Here is an 18147-nt window from a genome sequence, read left to right as displayed (position 1 = left end):
GAGCCCGAGGGCATCCCCGCCCTCCTGGGTCCTGCTCCACCTCCCTGCGAGCCCCTTTCCGCCCGAGAAGGTTGGTGCAGCTCCTGCTTCTCTGGGATGGAGCTTTCCTGTCCTGGGGACACTCGTCCCGGCCTTAGCTGGGCTCCTCGTGGGACCCCTCCCCCTTGGAGGCCTTTTGTTTCTTTATTTTTAACCCCCGCCCCATGCCGTCTTCCTACCTTGATAAAAGCGCGAACTCTTCTCACTGTAGCATTCCAGCTGTTCTCTCTTTAAATCTCAGGCTGAATTAGTAGATTTTCAGGATGATTTGAAGGTTATCTTGGTAATTTGGTGGAGACAGGTGACTTGGGGACCCTACTCTTCCACCATCTTGCCCTTCCCTTGTTCAGATTTTCTATCTAAGAGTTTATATGTTTCTAGCAATGCATTCATTTCATCCAGTTTACCTAATTTGTTGGCTTATAATTGCTTATAATTTTCTCTTATAGTTTGGTTCCATTTCTTTTCTCTTTCTTTCTTTCTTTCTTTCTTTCTTTCTTTCTTTCTTTCTTCTTTATTTATTTTTTTGATAAGTCTGGCTAGGGACTTACCAATTTTGTTAATTCTTTCAAAGAACTAGCTCCTTGTTTTGTTGATCTACTCTATTTTTCATTTCTATATCACTTATTTCTGCTCTAATGTTTATTATTTCCCTTCTCCTGCTGGATTCAGGCTTCATATGCTGTCTTTTTTCTAGCTCTTTTAGGTGTAAGGTTAGGTTTCGTATTAGAGAATTGCTTCTTGAATTAGGCCTGTATTGCTATCTACTTTCCTCTTAGGACTGCCTTTGCTGAACCCCAAAGGTTTTGGACTGTCATGTGTTCATCTTCATTTGCTTCCATGGCTGATCTGGGGAGCTCTGGAATCTTTGACTTACCCTCAGCTAGATCTGCACTGACCCACCATAGTGAAGAAGAGGGTGGTGCTAAGGTAGACCAAATGTCCTGGGTATTGTGAGGGGGACATGGAGAGGAAGAAAGAGGAGTGGGTAGGGAGGAGTGTGAAGGAAGTAGGTGAGAGAGGGGAAAGGGGGTAGGAAGAGAAGTTGGGTGTAGAGGAGCAGGAGGGGAAAGAAGAAGGAGAGGATGGGTTAGAGAATGAGAAGGGTAACGAAGACTCATAGGAAGGAAAGGTGGATGGGGGATGATGGAGAGGAAGGGGGGAGGTAGGGAGGGAAGAGAGAGATAAAGGGAGAATGGGGGAGAGAGGTAGGTGGTTAAGGAGATATTGGAGGAGGGTAAGGTGGATTGAGGAGGGAAAAGAGAAGAGAAGAATGGCTAAAGGAGGGGAAGGAGAGAGGAGAAGGGAATGAGAAAGGCTAGCATTTACTGAGTAACTACTTCACATCTGGCACTGGGTTCAGTGCTTTCCAAATACCCCAAGTATATTTCAGAAAAGCACCACACTGTGCATATTAATATATCCCAGTCAGCTTTGGCTGTGTAAAAAAATACCACAGGCAGGGAGGTTTGTTTAAACAACACATATTTATTGTGTCCTAATCCTTGGGACTGGAAGTCTCAAATCCAGCTGTGGGTGGGGCTGGCTCCTTCTGAGGTCTCTCTCCGTGGCATGTAAACACTATCTCCTTACTGTGTCTTTGCATGCATGGTCATCCACCAGTGTGTGTCTGTACCCTAAACCACTCTTCTGATAAGGACTCCCATCATATGGGATCAAGGCACATTCTAGAGACCTCCTTATGACTCAAAAACCTCTGTAAAAACCCCATTTCCAAATACAGCCCCATTCTGAGGTCCTGGGGGTTGGGGCTTCAACATGTGAATTTGAGGGGACATGGTTCAGCCCATAATATATTCTTAGTATAGTACAGGGAATGAAAAGGAAGATGAGACAGAATAATTCAGAAAGGTGTACCCTTGTATGGGTATAGCTGGGATGTAGAATGGATATGGTTTCCCCAAATCTATGATGGGCCTGAGGGGAGAGATCATGGGTCTTGATGGAGGAGGCTCCCCACCTTCTGTCCCTGGCTCTGAGGAGAGCCCAATGCCTCTAAGTCCTGGCATTCTGTGCAAATGGTCAGGGGGTTAGGGTCATGAGTCCAAAGGCAGAAGAATGGCCTCAGGGGTACGGAGAAAGAGAGTCCAGAGAATGTGTAAATGAGGGATCCACTGCCCACATTGTAGAAGGAGACTCTGCCAGCCTCACAGTCCAGGAGAATGCCGACCTGATGCAGGGGTTCAGAAGGGTATAGGCGAACCCTCGGGAAGGTGAGTGCCCAGAATGTCTCCTTGTACAGCTCTAGGGCCCAGAGTCCATTCGTGGGGGCCTTGGGGATCCTTCCCTTCGGATCCAAGCTGTCCAGACACACGCCCAAGTTCCAGGCCTTCCTATGCCCCACCTGGACCACCCAGTAATACTTCCCAGCAGAGAACTGCTCCCGGGCCAGCACACAGGGGTCCTGGTCGAATCTGCTGGGGATGTCGGGCAGCTCTTGGTCAAAGAATAGCCGCCTCACACTCTTCCCGTCCTCAGACAGAGCGAGTTTGGGGCTTGCGGTGTCAGGGTCCAGGGATGGGCTGACTGTGGGAAGAGAAGAGGGTCAGGTCTGGGGGTTTGTGTCTCTAACCTACAATCCTACATGGAGGGGACCCCAAGACCTCTGGGAGAGGTGACCACAGCTTCCCTGGGTGTCCCTATGCTTCCAGCTTTTTCTGTCCAGGACCCCATGCAAATAGGCCACCCAGAATGGCTGAGGCAACTCCAGGTCAGAACCAGGGGAGGATTTCTACTAAAGAGGGTACATAGCTAGCACACAGTGAGGTCTACTCACGTCCCTGGACTCCATGTCTCAACACGTGTGTGTGTGTGTGTGTGTGTGTGTGTGTGTGTGTGTGGGAGAGAGAGAGAGAGAGAGAGACAGAGAGACAGAGAGAGAGACAGAGACAGAGATAGAGACAAAGAGAAGTAGGGAACAGATAAAGAGGGAGACAAAGGCATAGGGGGAGAGATATAGGGGAGAGATAGTAACAGAGACAGAGAGATAGGGAGAAATAGAGAAAGACAGGGAGACTAGGGAGAGAGATAGAGACAGGAACAGAGAGAAAGACAAGAATAGTTAGAGACACAGAGAGACAAGATAGCAAGGAGAGACAGATAGGCCCAATTACACAAGGAGAGAGATAGACAGAGACAGATAGACATGGACACACAGAGAGATAGAGACAGAGATATAGAGAAAGAGACAGATACAGAGACAGAAAAACAGAGAGAGGGGGACAGATAGAGATAGAGAAATAGGGGAGATAAAGAAACATAAAGACACAGAAACACAAAGAGAAAGGTAGGGAGACACAAAGAGACACAGAGAGATAGACATAAGAGAGAAGGATAGGGTCAGAGAGACAGAGATAAAGAGAGACATAAGAGGACATGGAAGGATGCAGGGGACATGAGATGGTGCCACAGGTGTTGATGCAGGTGCCGTTGGACAGCTCTGGGGTCAACGACTGAGGAGTCCCATGTGGAAAAGCCTAAGAGGCATCTTAAGGAACCCAGAAGCTGCAATGAATACACCTTCCAAAACAGAGCCCTTCTCTCCTGCCCTGCCATCCCTCTCAGAGCTCTCAAGACCCCAACATGTGACCAGGAGGAGGATCTGTCTACATTGGGCTCCATTCTAGTGGCAGGGAGGGTGTGTGGGGACCAGCTGGGTGTCTAGCTGCCAAGCAGGCACCTTCTGAACAGCAGAAACCTCCCAGCCAGTGTCCACCCTTGCCCATTCTAAAGCCAGCTATGCTGTTGTTTGCTTGAGTCTGCACCCAGGTACCCCAGACACTCATGTTTCCTGACCTTACATCCCTGTCACTTGGACATGATCCAGCTCTCCTCCTACATGAACCCCAGATTTCTCCCTGATCTCTACTTCCTTCTGGCTAGAACCATGTTCCCTTTTTTCTTTCCAGTAAAGACCATATATTTCCCCACAGAATTCTCATTGCTGCTTCCTGAATTCTCCACTCTGACTCCTTCCCTGTAGAGTCAGCCATGGGGATGGAGCCCTCCCATGTTCCATGATTGCCAAATACGGACTCCCTGGCTGAACAATGAGTCTGGTTCCTTCTACTCTACATGCTCTCATTAAATAAAAATTATCCACGTTAAAAAAAAGTAGTTTTAGACTTACAAAGAAGCTGAAAAATAGCACAAACATTATGTCTATGACAACATCTTGCATAACCCACAGTAAAATGATCAAAATCAGAAAACTAAGATTGATGCAAAACTATTCAGTAATGAGTTCTGGCCCACCACTCCACACCTGGCAGTGGAGCACACCTGTGCCATCCATCCTGTGCTGGACCACCCAACACCTGACTGCCAGTGTAGGTCTGTGCTTCATCCTATCCAAAGCTGTGGATTATCTTCCCTGTAAACTTGTTCCCTAGCTTGTTTCCTTTCCCTCATGCATCTTCACTCCGGAAAATTCCTTTTAGGTGACACACATACTACCACGGACCTTAAAGTAAAACCAAAACAAACCCAAACAAAACACTCCACCTGATTCCTCCCTCAACAATTGTTAGCCACTGCACAGGTAATCTTTGAAGTTTCCCTCCAGCTGTCTCCACAGGGGACACTGCTCTTGCATATCACACTTGCCAGTTTTTCTGAGTCACGTTCTTGTTCTAATTTTACTCCACTCTTCAACTGCCAGGGACATGGCCAGCTGCTCCTTCAACACACTGTATCTGCGGATTTCTGTGGGGAAGCCTCCCCTGACCCTCCTACTCGGACCAGACTCCTGCTCAAAGAGACCTTCAAATTCCAGGTTCTCCAAGGCTAGAGCTTTGATATATCTTTCTTCCTTCCTTAATTTCTTTCTTTCTTTCTTTCTTTCTTTCTTTCTTTCTTTCTTTCTTTCTTCTTTCTTTCTTCTTCTTCTTCTTCTTCTTCTTTCTTTCTTTCTTTCTTTCTTTCTTCTTCTTTTCTTTCTTTCTTTTTCTTCCTTTTGAAACCGTTTTTTTTCTTAAAGAAGAATTTTTGAAAAGTAATTTTAGGTGTGCAGATAAGTGGAGCACTCCATGGTACACTTTCCTCAATTTCAATGCCAGATATATGCCATGGACTCCAAATTCCTAGCTCCAGTCCACATTTCTCCTGGAGCGCAAGACTTGCATATTCAAGGATTTATCTGATGTCCCCAATTGTATATTGAAAACATTTCAGTCTTAAGAGGTCTAAGATGATTTTCATTCTTTTGCCTAAATATATCTTGTTTTGCCCCAAACCTTCTGTTAGATGGAGCCACCATGGGCCGAGGAACTCATGCTGCCTAGGGTCACCTTGGGTTCCTCACTCTGCTTTGCCCTTGCTGGACCCTGTTACTTGTGGCCCCAGGACCCATTTTGGGGCTGTTTCCTCTCCTCCATCAGCACATCTCCTCTGCTTAAACCCCCTCACTCATTTTGAACCATGCTTCACATAACATCCAGACTCCTGCCTGAGCCTTCCAGGCTCTGCAGGTGTAGACACCCACAAACCCTGTGCCTCCTCTACATACTCAGCTCTCACATACCACAGACCCCATTCTCCCTGCCATGGTTGGGGGTCCACCTCTCTTTCTCCCAAGGTGGTGACCCCACTGTCGCCCAGCCCTTCATTTGGGTGTTACCATCCCACCATCCTCAGGGGCCTGGACATCCCACGTGAACTCTTCTGGCCACTTCATTATTGTATTCCAGTTTGTTCCTACAATATTTACCCTGATTAATTCTAGTTTCAGTTAAAGAAAAACTACTGGCTGATGGCTTGCATCCTCACATACATTCTATGCTCCATGAGGTCAGGAGGAAGCCATTTTATTCACTAATAGATGGCTGACTGCTGGCATAGGAGGTGACTGGTCACTATTTTACGTGAATGAATGAGTGAATGAATGGATGATTGGCTTCTCTCTGTTTCCTCCTAGACCCTCAACAAGTGTCTGTGCTCAGGACATGTGTTTCCAGGTGCCCTGACACCTCTCATCTGCCTGGTTCATGGTCTGCAGCTATACCCTTCTCTGTTCTGGGGGTTCCTTGTCCATGGCCAGACTGTACCTTCTCTACCCCAATCTCCCACCAAGAGAGTGTCCTGGGGTAGAAAGTCACTGGTTCTGCACTCTCTGTGGTAACAGGTTGCCTTCCAGTGGCTGGCTGTCTTGCTGCCTCCACTCTGCAGGTCTGTACCTCAGCTAATAAACAGGAGCTAAGGTCTCCCACGACAGCCAAAACTTGATGTTTAGAGCCACGTGGCTGCCACTCAAGAGCATTTAGGACAGCACTTCAGCACTCTGGACCAAAAAGGAATACAAACACATACACGCCCACACCATACACACAGAGGCACACAGACATATACACCAGTACATGTGCATGCATATGTACACACACAGATGCAAACACATGCACATTAAGGTACAATACTCACATACAGCACATACATACATGTGCACATAAACACACAGGCCAAGGACACAGGCTTCTAGCCCCCAGCATGACCTCACCATAGATGATCACATCTTCTGTCCAGCCTGCAAGAAAACAGAAAGATGTGAAACTGTGGGATTGTGCTGATCCAATGGGGCCAAGGTTCAATTTCGTGGAAGCTAAGTCAAAACAAGATTTAATGAATTCTAGCTGTGATCCTGTGAAACAGGAACAAATATAGGTTCTTCAGTGGCCAATAAAGCAATAACCAGGGTCATTTTCTTTTTAAGGAAGGCTTTTGTGAAGCACATCCAGATGGTCTAGGCTTCCCACCTCTGTCATGGGGACATCTGTTCCCAGGCTGGGGTCTGAACACTATGGGCAAGGACATAGGAGGCAGGGAGGGCAGTGGATGGGTAAGTGCAACAATGCAAACTGATAATCCTGCACCCACAGCAGGATGCTGTCACATGACAGGCACGTTGATGCTTTTGTCACTTGAGCAATTCTCAGGATGCTCTCATCACCCCTGACTGATAGACCTTCTGGGGCTCAAGCTCAGATCTCTCTGTCTCTGACACAGAGGCCCTCCATCGTTCCTGAAGTCACCTGCTGAAGAGCAGCTGCACACCTCTCACAGTCAGAGGATTTTACTTGGCACATGGTAAGTGGGCAGTCCTCGAGCTGTGTCCTGGGCAGGCCTCTCCCATTCCTCCCATGCTTGAGGGTGTGCACAGGAGAGACTTTATGCAGGGCTCCACACCTGTGCCCTGGCTGGAAGGGGTGCTTCTGCCCTACCAGGGCCTGCTAACCTTGGGAGCACTGCTCCTCTGCTCTATACCGTCTCTCTTTTTCCAGCTCCACCCTATTCCTCTCCCCCTTACATTTCTGGAAGAGACAGGTAGCTCCAGCTATGGCAAGCCCTGCTACAGTGAGGATCAGAGGCAGCACAGTTCTCCACGTCATTGATGGCAAACTTCTGGACAACTGAGCTAAAACAGAGCCAGGTAAGATATCAGAGTAAGAGAGCACCTGTGTTCTTAGGACACACACACTATAGGGTTCATGAGTCAGGGGGCATAATGTTTCAAACTCACCTGAAATAACTCAGAGAACACTACTTGTGTTTGTACAGAGAAATTATGACAGGTGCAAAATCAGGAGAAATGGTAGATAAATGGCAGAGTGTTAAACACTGGATGGGAATATCACTGCGTGATATTCTTGCAAATTTTCCATAAGCTTGAGGTTATTTAGAAGTGAAAATTTTATACAGAGTGAAACTTGGAAGCCCAGGCTGTGGTCCATCAAGCCCACAATGGTAGTCTAAACAATGGAATATTGTTTAGCACTAATGAGAGAGGAAATAATGTTGCAGCCTCCATGGAGAACAGGATGGTTGCTCCTCAAAAATTAAACAGTGAACTAACACAGGATCCATCAATTCCACTTCTGGGTATTTATTTAAAAAATAAAATATCAATCCAAAAAGATACATGTCTCTTACATTTCTTGCACTGTTATTTACAATAGTAAAGATATGGAAACAGCTGAGTGTCCATTGATGGATGAATGGATAAAATTGCTTAGCTATAAGCAATAAGGAAATTGGGTCATTTGCAATAACATGGTTGGATTGTGTGGACGTGTGGCTAGGTGAAGTAAGTCAGACAGGGTAAAATAATGGGTGATCTTATGTAAATGGGATCTAAAATGAAACAAAACAAGAAAAAAAACACCAAAATCCAAGAAAACCAGAAAGCCCACCTTGGATGCAGAGAATAGATTCATTTCTAGAGTCTCAAAATGTAAAGTGGGAGTGGGGGTAATCAGTGAAATGGGGCAAAGATTATAAATTTCTACTTATAAAATAAACAAGTCCCAGAAAGGTGACATACAGCATGACAACTACAGTTAATAGTGCTCTGTTATATATTTGGAAGCTGTAAAAGAGTAGATATTACACCTAAAGAACTAGCTAAAGAACGAGTTCTAAAGAACCGATCATAAAAAATATTCTGTGATTTTGCATGCTATTGGATATGAGCTACTTATTGTCTGGGGTGCCCCAAGCTTTTGAGGCCTGAACAGAACAGAACACTCACCAGGCAAGTAGCTCTTGGCCACCTTCCTCCTCTGGAGGAGGGAGCTGATGATGGAGCAGGAGAGGCCCTCCACATCCCTGTCCAGGAGAGTCACATTGGACACCACGCTGAAGAGGCCCGTTGTTGGAGAGGCAGACAGGTTGGTCACAGAAGGTAGGGATTGTCCCCCGAGGTCTCTCCACTCCACTTGGGGCTCTGGGTACCAGCCCTCCGAAGTGCACTGTGCCCAGACACCTTCACTCTGTCCAGGTCCCACTTGGATTTTGGGCTCTGAGCCCAGCCCTGTGGGAAGAGACGCCCATGCCAATCTCCACAACCACCGCCACTTCCAATCAGAAGAATACAGATGCTGAGAATTCCACCGGTATTAGGGGTTTCTCACAGACTACTTACTCTGTGTAATATTTCTTTGCCATATGTTACCCTCGTTCCAAGAAAGCACAAGACCAACCAGAAAAGGCCCAGAAATGAAAAAAATCCCTATTACAAAATTAGTGTCTTTTCCTGTGTCTCTGTCTCTCTTTCTGCCTCTGCCCTTCCCTCTCTATCTCTGCTTCCCTCTTTATGAGTTGGCTGGGTAAGGGAGAGGAGCAAACGTAGAAAACAAAGCCAGGTGCCTGAAACTGTGCTTTCTAGAAACACTGTCCCTGCTGCAAGCATGTTAGTGCTTCTTATGGGACATGCTCAGGCTCTGGCCATAAAGGGGTGATCATCAGCTGGGCATGAGCTTTGGGGGCAAGCACTCGGGGAGACCAAGAGTGCCAGGAGCTGGCCCTCACCTGCCACCCTCAGCCACAGTGTGGTCTCTGCAGACATGATGCCATCTCTGAAGTTGCAGTGGAAGGTCCCATTATCAAGAGCAGTGACATTGTGAATCCTCACTGCGGCTTGGCCCTGGGCCAGCCTGGTGCTCAGGAAGGTGGTCCTTCCCTGGTACTCTGCCATCTGTTCATCCTGCACATCAATCCCATTCTTATGCAGATGCATGGCTGGGGATGGCTGGTCCCTGTACCACCGCAGCTCCATGTCCTCGGCACTGATATTGAGGGACAGATGGCATGGTAGATCCACCTCTTCCCCAACCACGGCCAGAAGAGGTTTGTCAGGTGCAAAGACAGAGAAGTCGGCTTTCCCTAATGAGAGCAGATGGGCAGGCATTAGCCAGGCTTGGTGTGAGGAGACCAGGGGCCCTCCCACCCATCCCCAAGGTCCCCTGGGAAGGACTGCTTGGACCCTTGGCTAACAGCTGAGGTGGAAGGTGCCAGCCCAGCCCCTCTGGCATCGTCTCCATGCACTTGGCATCCTCCTAGCATGGGGCGGGTGGAGGTCTCCTACCATTTCCAGGGATGCTGCAGGACAGGAGCTGCAGAAACATGAAGAGAATGGAGCAGCTGGGTGGGCAGATGCCTGGACCACGTTTGTTTGCCATGCCTGCTGGGGATGGAGAGACCTGAGCCTCACGCATAGGAGACTGAGTTCATTTCTGTCGCTGTATCCCTCTGTCTCTGTCTCTCTTTCTTATTCTTTGTTTGTGTCTCTGTCTTGGTGGGAAACCAGGTACAACCAGTAGGATAATGGGAGTGATGGAAACATGGCCAGGGGAGAGAAAGGTCCCTTGTAACTCTCTTGACCCTCACACTCCCATAGAAGTTATTCATCTTAGAGTCAGAGAGATGACATCCCCACCTGCTTTTGTGTCCATCTTCTCAAGGATATCCTTTCTCTTATCCTCATCTGTCCTCAGAATGCCACCAACAGACTAGCATTACCTTGATTTCAAAACCAAATACCCCATCAAATATGAGAATTATAGACCAGTATCTCTGATGAACATGGATGCAAAAATTCTCACCAGTATACTAGCCAATAGGATCCCACAGTACACTAAGAGGATTATTCACCATGACCAAGTGGATTTTATCCCCAGAATGCAAGAATGGTTCAATAGTCCTAAAAACAATCAATGTGAAAGATCATATCACCAAGAGAAGAAACAAGAGCCATATGATCCTCTCAATAGATGCAGAGAAAGCATTTGACAAAATACAGCATACATTCCTGATTAAAACTCGTCAAAATGTAGTAGAGGGAACATTCCTCAATATCTTAGTAGCCACTTCCAAAAAGCCCACAGCAAATATCATTCTCAATGGGGAAAAACTGGGGGGCGGGGCAAGATGGCGGAAGACTAGGGTTTCCAACTCACCTGTCCCCACCAACTTACCTGGATAACTTTCAAATCATCTTGAAAACCTAAGAATTCAGCCTGATACTTAAAGAGAGAACAGCTGGAATGCTGCAGTGAGAAGAGTTCTTGCTTCTATCAAGGTAGGAAGATGGAAAAAATAAAAATAAAAATAAAAATAAAAAAGCATCCAGTGGGGGAGGGGCCCCGCGAGGAGCTGGGCTAAGGCCAGGTGGTGAGAGCCTCTAGGACAGGAAAGCCCAGTCCCGGAGAAGCAGGAATGTTAGCAATATTCCCAGATGGAAAGGCGCTCGCAGGGAACTCGGGCAGGATCCCAGGAGGGGCAGTGGAGCCCCCAGGTTCCCGGGGTCACTAGCAGATGAAGTGCGCCCTGGGGGAGAGCGTGCCACACACCACAGACCAAGCTCCAAAAAGGGCTGTGACACGTGTCTCGCGGGGCCTTGGGAGCAGCTCAGGCGGCGGCTCAGGCGGTGGCTCTGCACTGAGTGGGCTACCCGGCCTGAGACTACGATTCCAGAGGTGCAGGCCCTGGAGCCCAGGGTGCCGGGGGACACAGCCCAGGGTCCGGCACTCCCCTTGGGACAGGCGGAGGCTGGGAAGACACAGGACAGCAAGGATGCTCCTGCCCTGAGCATGCGATCAGAACCCCAGGATCCCGGAGCATCCAGGCCAGGAGCATCCAGGCCAGTGCAGACTGGCAGCTGTGGTAGTTACTGCTAGAGCAGACTCCAGGGCTGGAGAGCTGGCAGCCGCCAGTCTTGTTCCTTCCCGTGTCACCCTGTGCCTGGGATGGAGCGGGGCCCCAGGGAACAGGGGCCTCACAGGATAAACAGCTCCCACTGAGCAGTGCACCTGGCAGGGAGAAGAGCAGCTCCCCCAGGGGCACACACCTGACAATCAGCACAGCAAACCACTCCTCCACAAGACCAGCTTGAAGGAAAGGGGAAGAGCAGGTTCTTAACCATGCACTGCTGGAAAGCTTTAGGGGAAGACGAGGAACTTACACTATATAGAATCAAAGGATACCCCTCCTTTTTTTTGGTTTGTTTTTTGTTTTTCTTTGGTTTAGTTTTGTTTTTGTTTAGTTTAGTTTTGTTTTGCTTTATTTCCCTTTTTTGTTCTTTCTTTGTTTTCTCCCTTTTTTCTTTTTATTCCTTCCTCTTTCCAGTATAACATGTTTTTAGCCACTCTGCACTGAGAAAAAAATGACTAGAAGGAAGAACTCTGGACAAAAGAAAGAACCAGAAGCAGTACTCTCTCCCACAAGGTTACAGAATTTGGATTATAATTCAATGTCAGAAAACCAATTCAGAAGCACAATTATAAAGCTACTGGTGGCTCTGAAAAAGCATAAAGGATTCAAAAGACTTCATGACTGCAGAACTTAGATCTAATAAGGCCAAAATTAAAAATCAATTAAATGAGATGCAATCCAAACTGGAGGTCCTAACAACGAAGGTTAATGAGGTAGAAGAACGAGTGAATGACAAAGAAGACAAGCTGATGGCAAGGAAGGAAACTGAAGAAAAATGAGAAAAACAATTAAAAGATCACGAGGAAAGGTTAAAGGAAATAAACGACAGCCTCAGAAGGAAAAATCTACGTTTAATGGGCGTTCCAGAGGCTGATGAAAGGGAGAGAGGACCAGAAAGTGTATTTGACAATCATAGCTGAGAACATCCCTAACATTTGAAGGGAAACAGGCATTCAAAGTCAGGAGGTAGAGAGATCCCCTAATAAAATCAATAAAAACCACTCAACACCTCGACATTTAATAGTGCAACTTGCAAATTCCAAAGATGGGAGAAGATCTTTAAAGCAGGAAGAGACAAGAGATCCCTAAACTTTATGGGGGGAAGTATTAGGCTAACAGCAGATCTCTCCACAGAGACCTGGCAGGCCAGAAAGGGCTGGCAGGATATATTCAGGGTCCTAAATGAGAAGAACATGCAGCCAAGAATACTGTATCCAGCAAGGCTCTCATTCAGAATAGAAGGAGAGATAAAGAGCTTCCAAGATAGGCAGAAACGGAAGGAATCTGTGATCACCAAACCAGTTCTGCAAGAAATATTAAGGGGGACTCTGTGAAAGAAAGATGAAGTCCATAGAAATAATCCACAAAAACAGGCACACAACAGGTATCATGATGACATGAAATTCATATCGTTCAATAGTAGCTTTGAACGTGACCCTATTAAAAGGTGCAGGGTGTCAGACTGGATAAAAATCAAGACCCATCTATTTGCTGTCTACATGAGACTCATTTTAGACCTAAGGACACCTCCAGCCTGAAAATAAAAGGTTGGAGAACCATTTACCATTCAAATGGTTCTCAAAAGAAAGCAGGGGTAGCCATCCTTATATCAAATAAATTAAACTATATCCCAAAGACTATAATAAGATATGAAGAGGAATTAGAGTCATACTTAAAGGATCTACCCAAGAAGAGGGCCTAATGATCATGAATATTTATGCCTCTAATGTGGGAGGTGCCAAGTATATCATTCAATTAATAACCAAAGCAAAGACATACTTAGATAATAATACACTAATACTGGGAGACTTTAACACAACACTTGCTGTAAATGACAGACCTTGTCAGCACAACATCTCCAAAGAAACAAGAGCTTTAAATGATATACTGGACCAGATGGATATCACAGATATTTATAGAACTTTCACCAAATGCAACTGAATACACATTTTACTCAAATGCACATGGAACTTTCTCCAGAATAGATGCATACTGGGTCACAAATCAGGTCATAACCAATACCAAAGATTGGGATCATCCCTTGCATATTTTCGGACCATAGGCTTTGAAATTAGAACTAAATCACAAGAAGAAATTTGCAAGGAATTCAAACACAGGAGGTTAAAAACCATCCAGCTAAAAGATGAAAGTGTCAACCAGGAAATTAGAGATGAATTTAAAAGATTCATGGAAACTAATGAGAATGAAGATACAACCATTCAAAATCTTTGGCATACAGCAAAAGCAGTCCTGAGGGGGAAATACATCACCATACAAGCATCCCTCAAATAACTGAAAAGAACTCAAATACAAAGCCTAACATTGCACCTAAAAAACCTGGAGAAATAACAGCAAATAAAACTTACACCAGTAGAAGAAGAGAATTAATAAAGTTTCGAAGAAATCTCAATGAAATAGAGACCAGAACTGTGGAACAGATCAACAAAACCAGGAGTTGGTTCTTTGATAGAATTAATAACATTAGATAAACCAGTAGCCAGCGTTGTTAAAAATGAAAAAGACTCAAATTAATAAAATCATGAATGAAAAAGGAGAGATCACCACCAATGCCAAGGAAATACACACGATTTTAAAAACTTACTATGAGCAGCTACATGCCAATAAATTAGGCAATCTAGAAGAAATGGACACATTTCTGGAAAACCACAAACTACCAAAACTGGAACAGGAAGAAATAGAAAATCTGAACAGGCCAATAACCAGGGCGGAAGTTGAAGGACTCATCAGAAACCTCACAAGTCAAAAAAGTCTAACACCAGATGGCTTCCCAGGGGAATTCTATCAAACATCTATAGAAGAAAAATACCTATTCTACTAAAGCTGTTCAGAAAATAGAAAGAGATGTACTACTTCCAAACTTGTTCTATGAGGCCAGCATCACCTTGATCCCAAAACCAGACAAAGACCCCACCAAAAAGGAGAATTATAGACCAACATCCCTGATGAATATGGATGCAAAAATTCACAGCAAGATACTAGCCAATAGGATCCAGGGTACATAAGAAGATCATTCACCATGACTAAGTGAGATTTATCCCTGGGATGCAAGGATGGTTCAACACTTATAAAGCAAACAATGTGATAGATCATATCAAGAAGAGAAGAAACAAGAACCATAGTATCCTCTCAATAGATGCAGGAAAAGCATTTGACAAAATACAGCATCCATTCCTGACCAAAACTCTTCAGAGTATAGGGATAGAGGGAACATTCCTCTGCATCTTAAAAGCCATCTATGAAAAGCCCACAGCAAATATCATTCTCAATAGGGAAGCACTGGGAGCCTGCTGGGACACCTGCACCCCGATGTTTATAGGAGCAATGTCCACAATAGCCAAACTGGAAGGAGCCTCAGTGTCCATAGAAAGATGAATGGATCAAGAAGATGTGGTTTATGCATACAATGGAACATTACTCAGCCATTAGAAACGACAAATACCCACCATTTGCTTCGACGTGGATGGAACTGGAGGGTATTATGCTTAGTTAAATAAGTCAGTCAGAGAAGGACAAACATTATATGGTTTCATTCATTTGGGGAATATAAAAAAGAGTGAAAGGGAATAAAGGGGAAAGGATAAAAAATGAGTGGGAAATATCAGAAAGGGAGACAGAACATTAGAGAATCCTAACTCTGGGAAATGAACAAGAGGTGGTGGAAAGGGAGGTGGGCAGTGGATGGGAGTGACTGGGTGACAGTCACTGAGGGGGGCACTTGATGGGATGAGCACTGGGTGTTATTCTATATGTTGGCAAATTGAACACCAATAAAAATAAAAAAATAAAAAATTGAATTTAAATGAAGATACAAACAAATAAAAGAATGCCACGGGCACATTCTCCAGGGTGAATGGGCTCCAACTCCTCAACTACTTATGTAAGAGTATTGCCTGATGTCAGGCTCTATTCTGTCATGAACACAAGTGCACTGAGGAGAAAATCCACCCTTCGCTTTAGTGAAATAAAGTTCAGAACTACATCCGTCCATCCCCTTAAACCCTTTTGGGCCCTGTTTCTCCCAAGAAAGCTTCTGCAGCTGGAGGAGGGGGGACATGAGCCCCCAGGTTCCTTGGCAGTGATAGCCTGAGTCCAAGACACATCTCAGCTTTGCTATTTATGTTGAACTCAGTTTTAAGGACACATGTTCTGAGACACATTGGCTGGTCTGGGCAGTTTCATCCAGCACAGTCTTGCACGATTGACCTTTATGTAAAACAAGAGGAGGTATGTGGGCAGATGCCCTCATCCTCTTTGATGCTTGCCTTCTTGGTGACAGTCCCTGAGCTCTCCCTGTCACTCAGGAATAGGGACAGGGTGTAGAGAGGAAAGATGTACATGAGTGCCATGAAAATGGAACCACTCACCTGGCCCAAATCCAGCTGTCGGCTTCCCAGGAACCTTCTGGTGGCCTCAAGGGAATTAATTTAGTTCTCGGCAAGTTCCAGGTGGGGCACAAAACAAGCCTCCTTGGAGTGATGGGAGAGAGGAGCAGCTGACTTTTGTAGTTTCTGTAGCGTTCTCCTGTTAATTTATGTAAAAACAAAAAACGAACTGTGCCTATTTGGCAGTTGCAATGGAAAAAAACCAAGGGCTTCCTATTAGGTGTGGTCAACAGAATGAACACGCTAAGTGTTGAGGAGCAAAAGCCTGGTAGTATGAGATAAGGGACGAGAGGGCGACCAAGCAAGGCAGCCCTTGGAGGGATGCTTGCCAGGGATGATGCCAGGAGCCCCGAGGAGGAGACATGGCTTTCCAGGTCTAGGATTCAGGCCAAGGGCAGAAGCTGGGGATTCAGATAAAGTTGCTCCATTATCAAAGCCCTCCAGTCCTGGACAGGGTGGCTTTCTTCGGGAAAGTTTCTCACAACTGGTTGAAGTTGTTGAGTTCTGGCATTTCCCCTGGAGACTCCTACTTCCTGACCTGGGCTGTGCACAGTGTCTTCAGGTCCTCCCAGCATTTATTGTGGTGTCCCCCGATCATAGGGGGAAAGAGGAGCTTGGAGGACTGTGTCCCTTAGCGTTTGGATCAGCAGGACAGGTGTATGGGGCAGGTGCTGTGTCCTGGTGCAGGAAGGAAAGTGAGCTGTCAGGACAGAAAAACCACTGCATCAATGCAAAAAAGGGGTTGGTCATCTAATATCTGGAGTAGTTGTCATTCACAGACGTTCGTATTGGGCCTCTTTGGTCCTGGGAAGGCACTAGGGAATCCAGGGAGGACCACTCTCTCTTGCCTAGGGGAGCTTGAGGTCTTGCTCCTCCTCCTCCTTCCACATCCCTCCTCTATTTTTCCTGCTCCTCCACTCTCCCTCCTCCAACTCCACTTCCCTCTCCTTTTTCTTTTTCCTTCTATTCTTCTCCCTCCTCCTTCTTCTCTTCCTCCTCTCCTCCACTTGTCTCTCTTCTTCCCCTCCTCTATCATTCCTTCCCTTCTTCTTCTCTCTTTCTCCTCCTCTCTCCTCCTTCTCCTCTCCTCTCCACTCCTCTCCATTCTCTTCCCCTCCTTCTCTTTTATGAAAAGTTTTGCAATCTATGATTACTAACTCAAACTGTTTCATTTAATCACCTTTTTCTTTTTTCCCGAGTCCATTGGAAATCCTCGGGGCCCCTCTCAAACCCCCATATCTATGTCTCCCTTCCTTAAATACACTTCTCCTAACCACAAGTGTTTCATGTCCTGAAGTTTGAACAAAACAGTCATGCCAATGCTGGAGGCATGCCCACCAGCACTGTGCACCCCACACTGTCTACAGGCTCAGGCTATAAAGAAAATTCTCCAATTGCTGATACCAGGCTTGGGCAAAACAGCAGATGTCATCAGAGGTGATCAAGCAGGACTCTTGGTGTTATGTTTTACAATTTGAGATTGAGAAGGAGAGCTGTTTCTTGATTGGTTTGTGGATATTTAAGACTGAATCTGGAGCTGCCAGTGGATGAAGCCCCTGTCTCTCTCAGAGTATATTAAGAGAACAATGGATTAGTAGAAGTAAGAAAGTTGGTCACACTAATATTTTGGACAGGAGAGAAAGTGACCCTCAGGAGGGTGTGTGGACCTTGATATCATGCTTTGGGGGGTGTTTGGTTTCCCACATTTCTTCCTGTTCTGTGTGTGGAATCATCACAAGTGCCTAAGGCACCCAGGGTAGAGCTAGGGACACAGTGGACCTGGAGAAAGGCAGACAGCACAGCCCAGATTACAGGGCTATGGTGTGCCTCCAGAGGCCTCTTGATGTAAAGAGACAATGGGGGTAAATTTGAAGGCATTCATAAATGAATGAATGAGCTGTAGCCCAACCATGAAGTGTAATAATACAGATATCTGCATTCCTTATCTTAAACATGACCATGATGTAGTAGTCACATGGCTCTGGACACGGAGTATGGCAGCTGTTTTCTACTGGGGTAATTTTGTCTTCCTGGGAATTTTGCTGCTGTCTAGTAATGTATAGCAGTGCCTCAGGTGGTGTCTTCTATTGTCTGGTTTCTTGAGTGTGGACATTCCTCTGACTGGTTCTAGACAATTTAATACTACAAAGGTCATAGGAAGGTGTTTCCCAGGGCCACACCTCTGTGTTCAGAGGGACATGTCCCT

General features: G+C 46.0%; 1 protein-coding gene across 3 annotated transcripts; it reads right to left on the bottom strand.

The window, feature by feature from the left end:
* Positions 1-1507: 1507 nt before the first annotated feature.
* Positions 1508-16150, bottom strand: LOC112665322 (butyrophilin-like protein 10). Of its 3 annotated transcripts, XM_025454967.3 has the most exons (7): positions 15924-16150; positions 9914-10009; positions 9358-9711; positions 8579-8860; positions 7358-7465; positions 6551-6577; positions 1508-2586 (listed from the first exon to the last, which is right to left on the bottom strand). In XM_025454967.3, exons 2-7 carry the CDS (start codon positions 10005-10007, stop codon positions 1991-1993), a joined length of 1461 nt encoding a protein of 486 aa, XP_025310752.1. In that variant the 5' UTR covers positions 10008-10009; positions 15924-16150; the 3' UTR covers positions 1508-1990. The 3 variants fall into 3 exon arrangements, with proteins under 3 accessions (XP_025310752.1, XP_025310754.1, XP_025310756.1); XM_025454969.3 differs by lacking the exon at positions 7358-7465; XM_025454971.3 differs by lacking the exon at positions 9914-10009.
* Positions 16151-18147: the final 1997 nt, after the last annotated feature.

Source organism: Canis lupus, chromosome 14, assembly GCF_003254725.2.
Source record: "Canis lupus dingo isolate Sandy chromosome 14, ASM325472v2, whole genome shotgun sequence".
NCBI lineage: Eukaryota > Metazoa > Chordata > Mammalia > Carnivora > Canidae > Canis > Canis lupus.
The sequence above is the reverse complement of the archived record's forward strand: the minus strand, read 5'-3'. Positions and strand labels throughout refer to the sequence as shown.

Bases quoted from the DNA above. Each gene is read 5' to 3' on its own strand.
- LOC112665322 (XM_025454967.3), bottom strand. From the start codon at position 10,007: ATGGCAAACAAACGTGGTCCAGGCATCTGCCCACCCAGCTGCTCCATT. The intron at 7,466-8,578 runs GTGAGTGTTCTG...GCTCTGTTTTAG, and splicing joins GGCCAAGAGCTACTTGCCTG to CTCAGTTGTCCAGAAGTTTG. The intron at 2,587-6,550 runs GTGAGGTCATGC...CTCTTCCCACAG, and splicing joins AGAAGATGTGATCATCTATG to TCAGCCCATCCCTGGACCCT.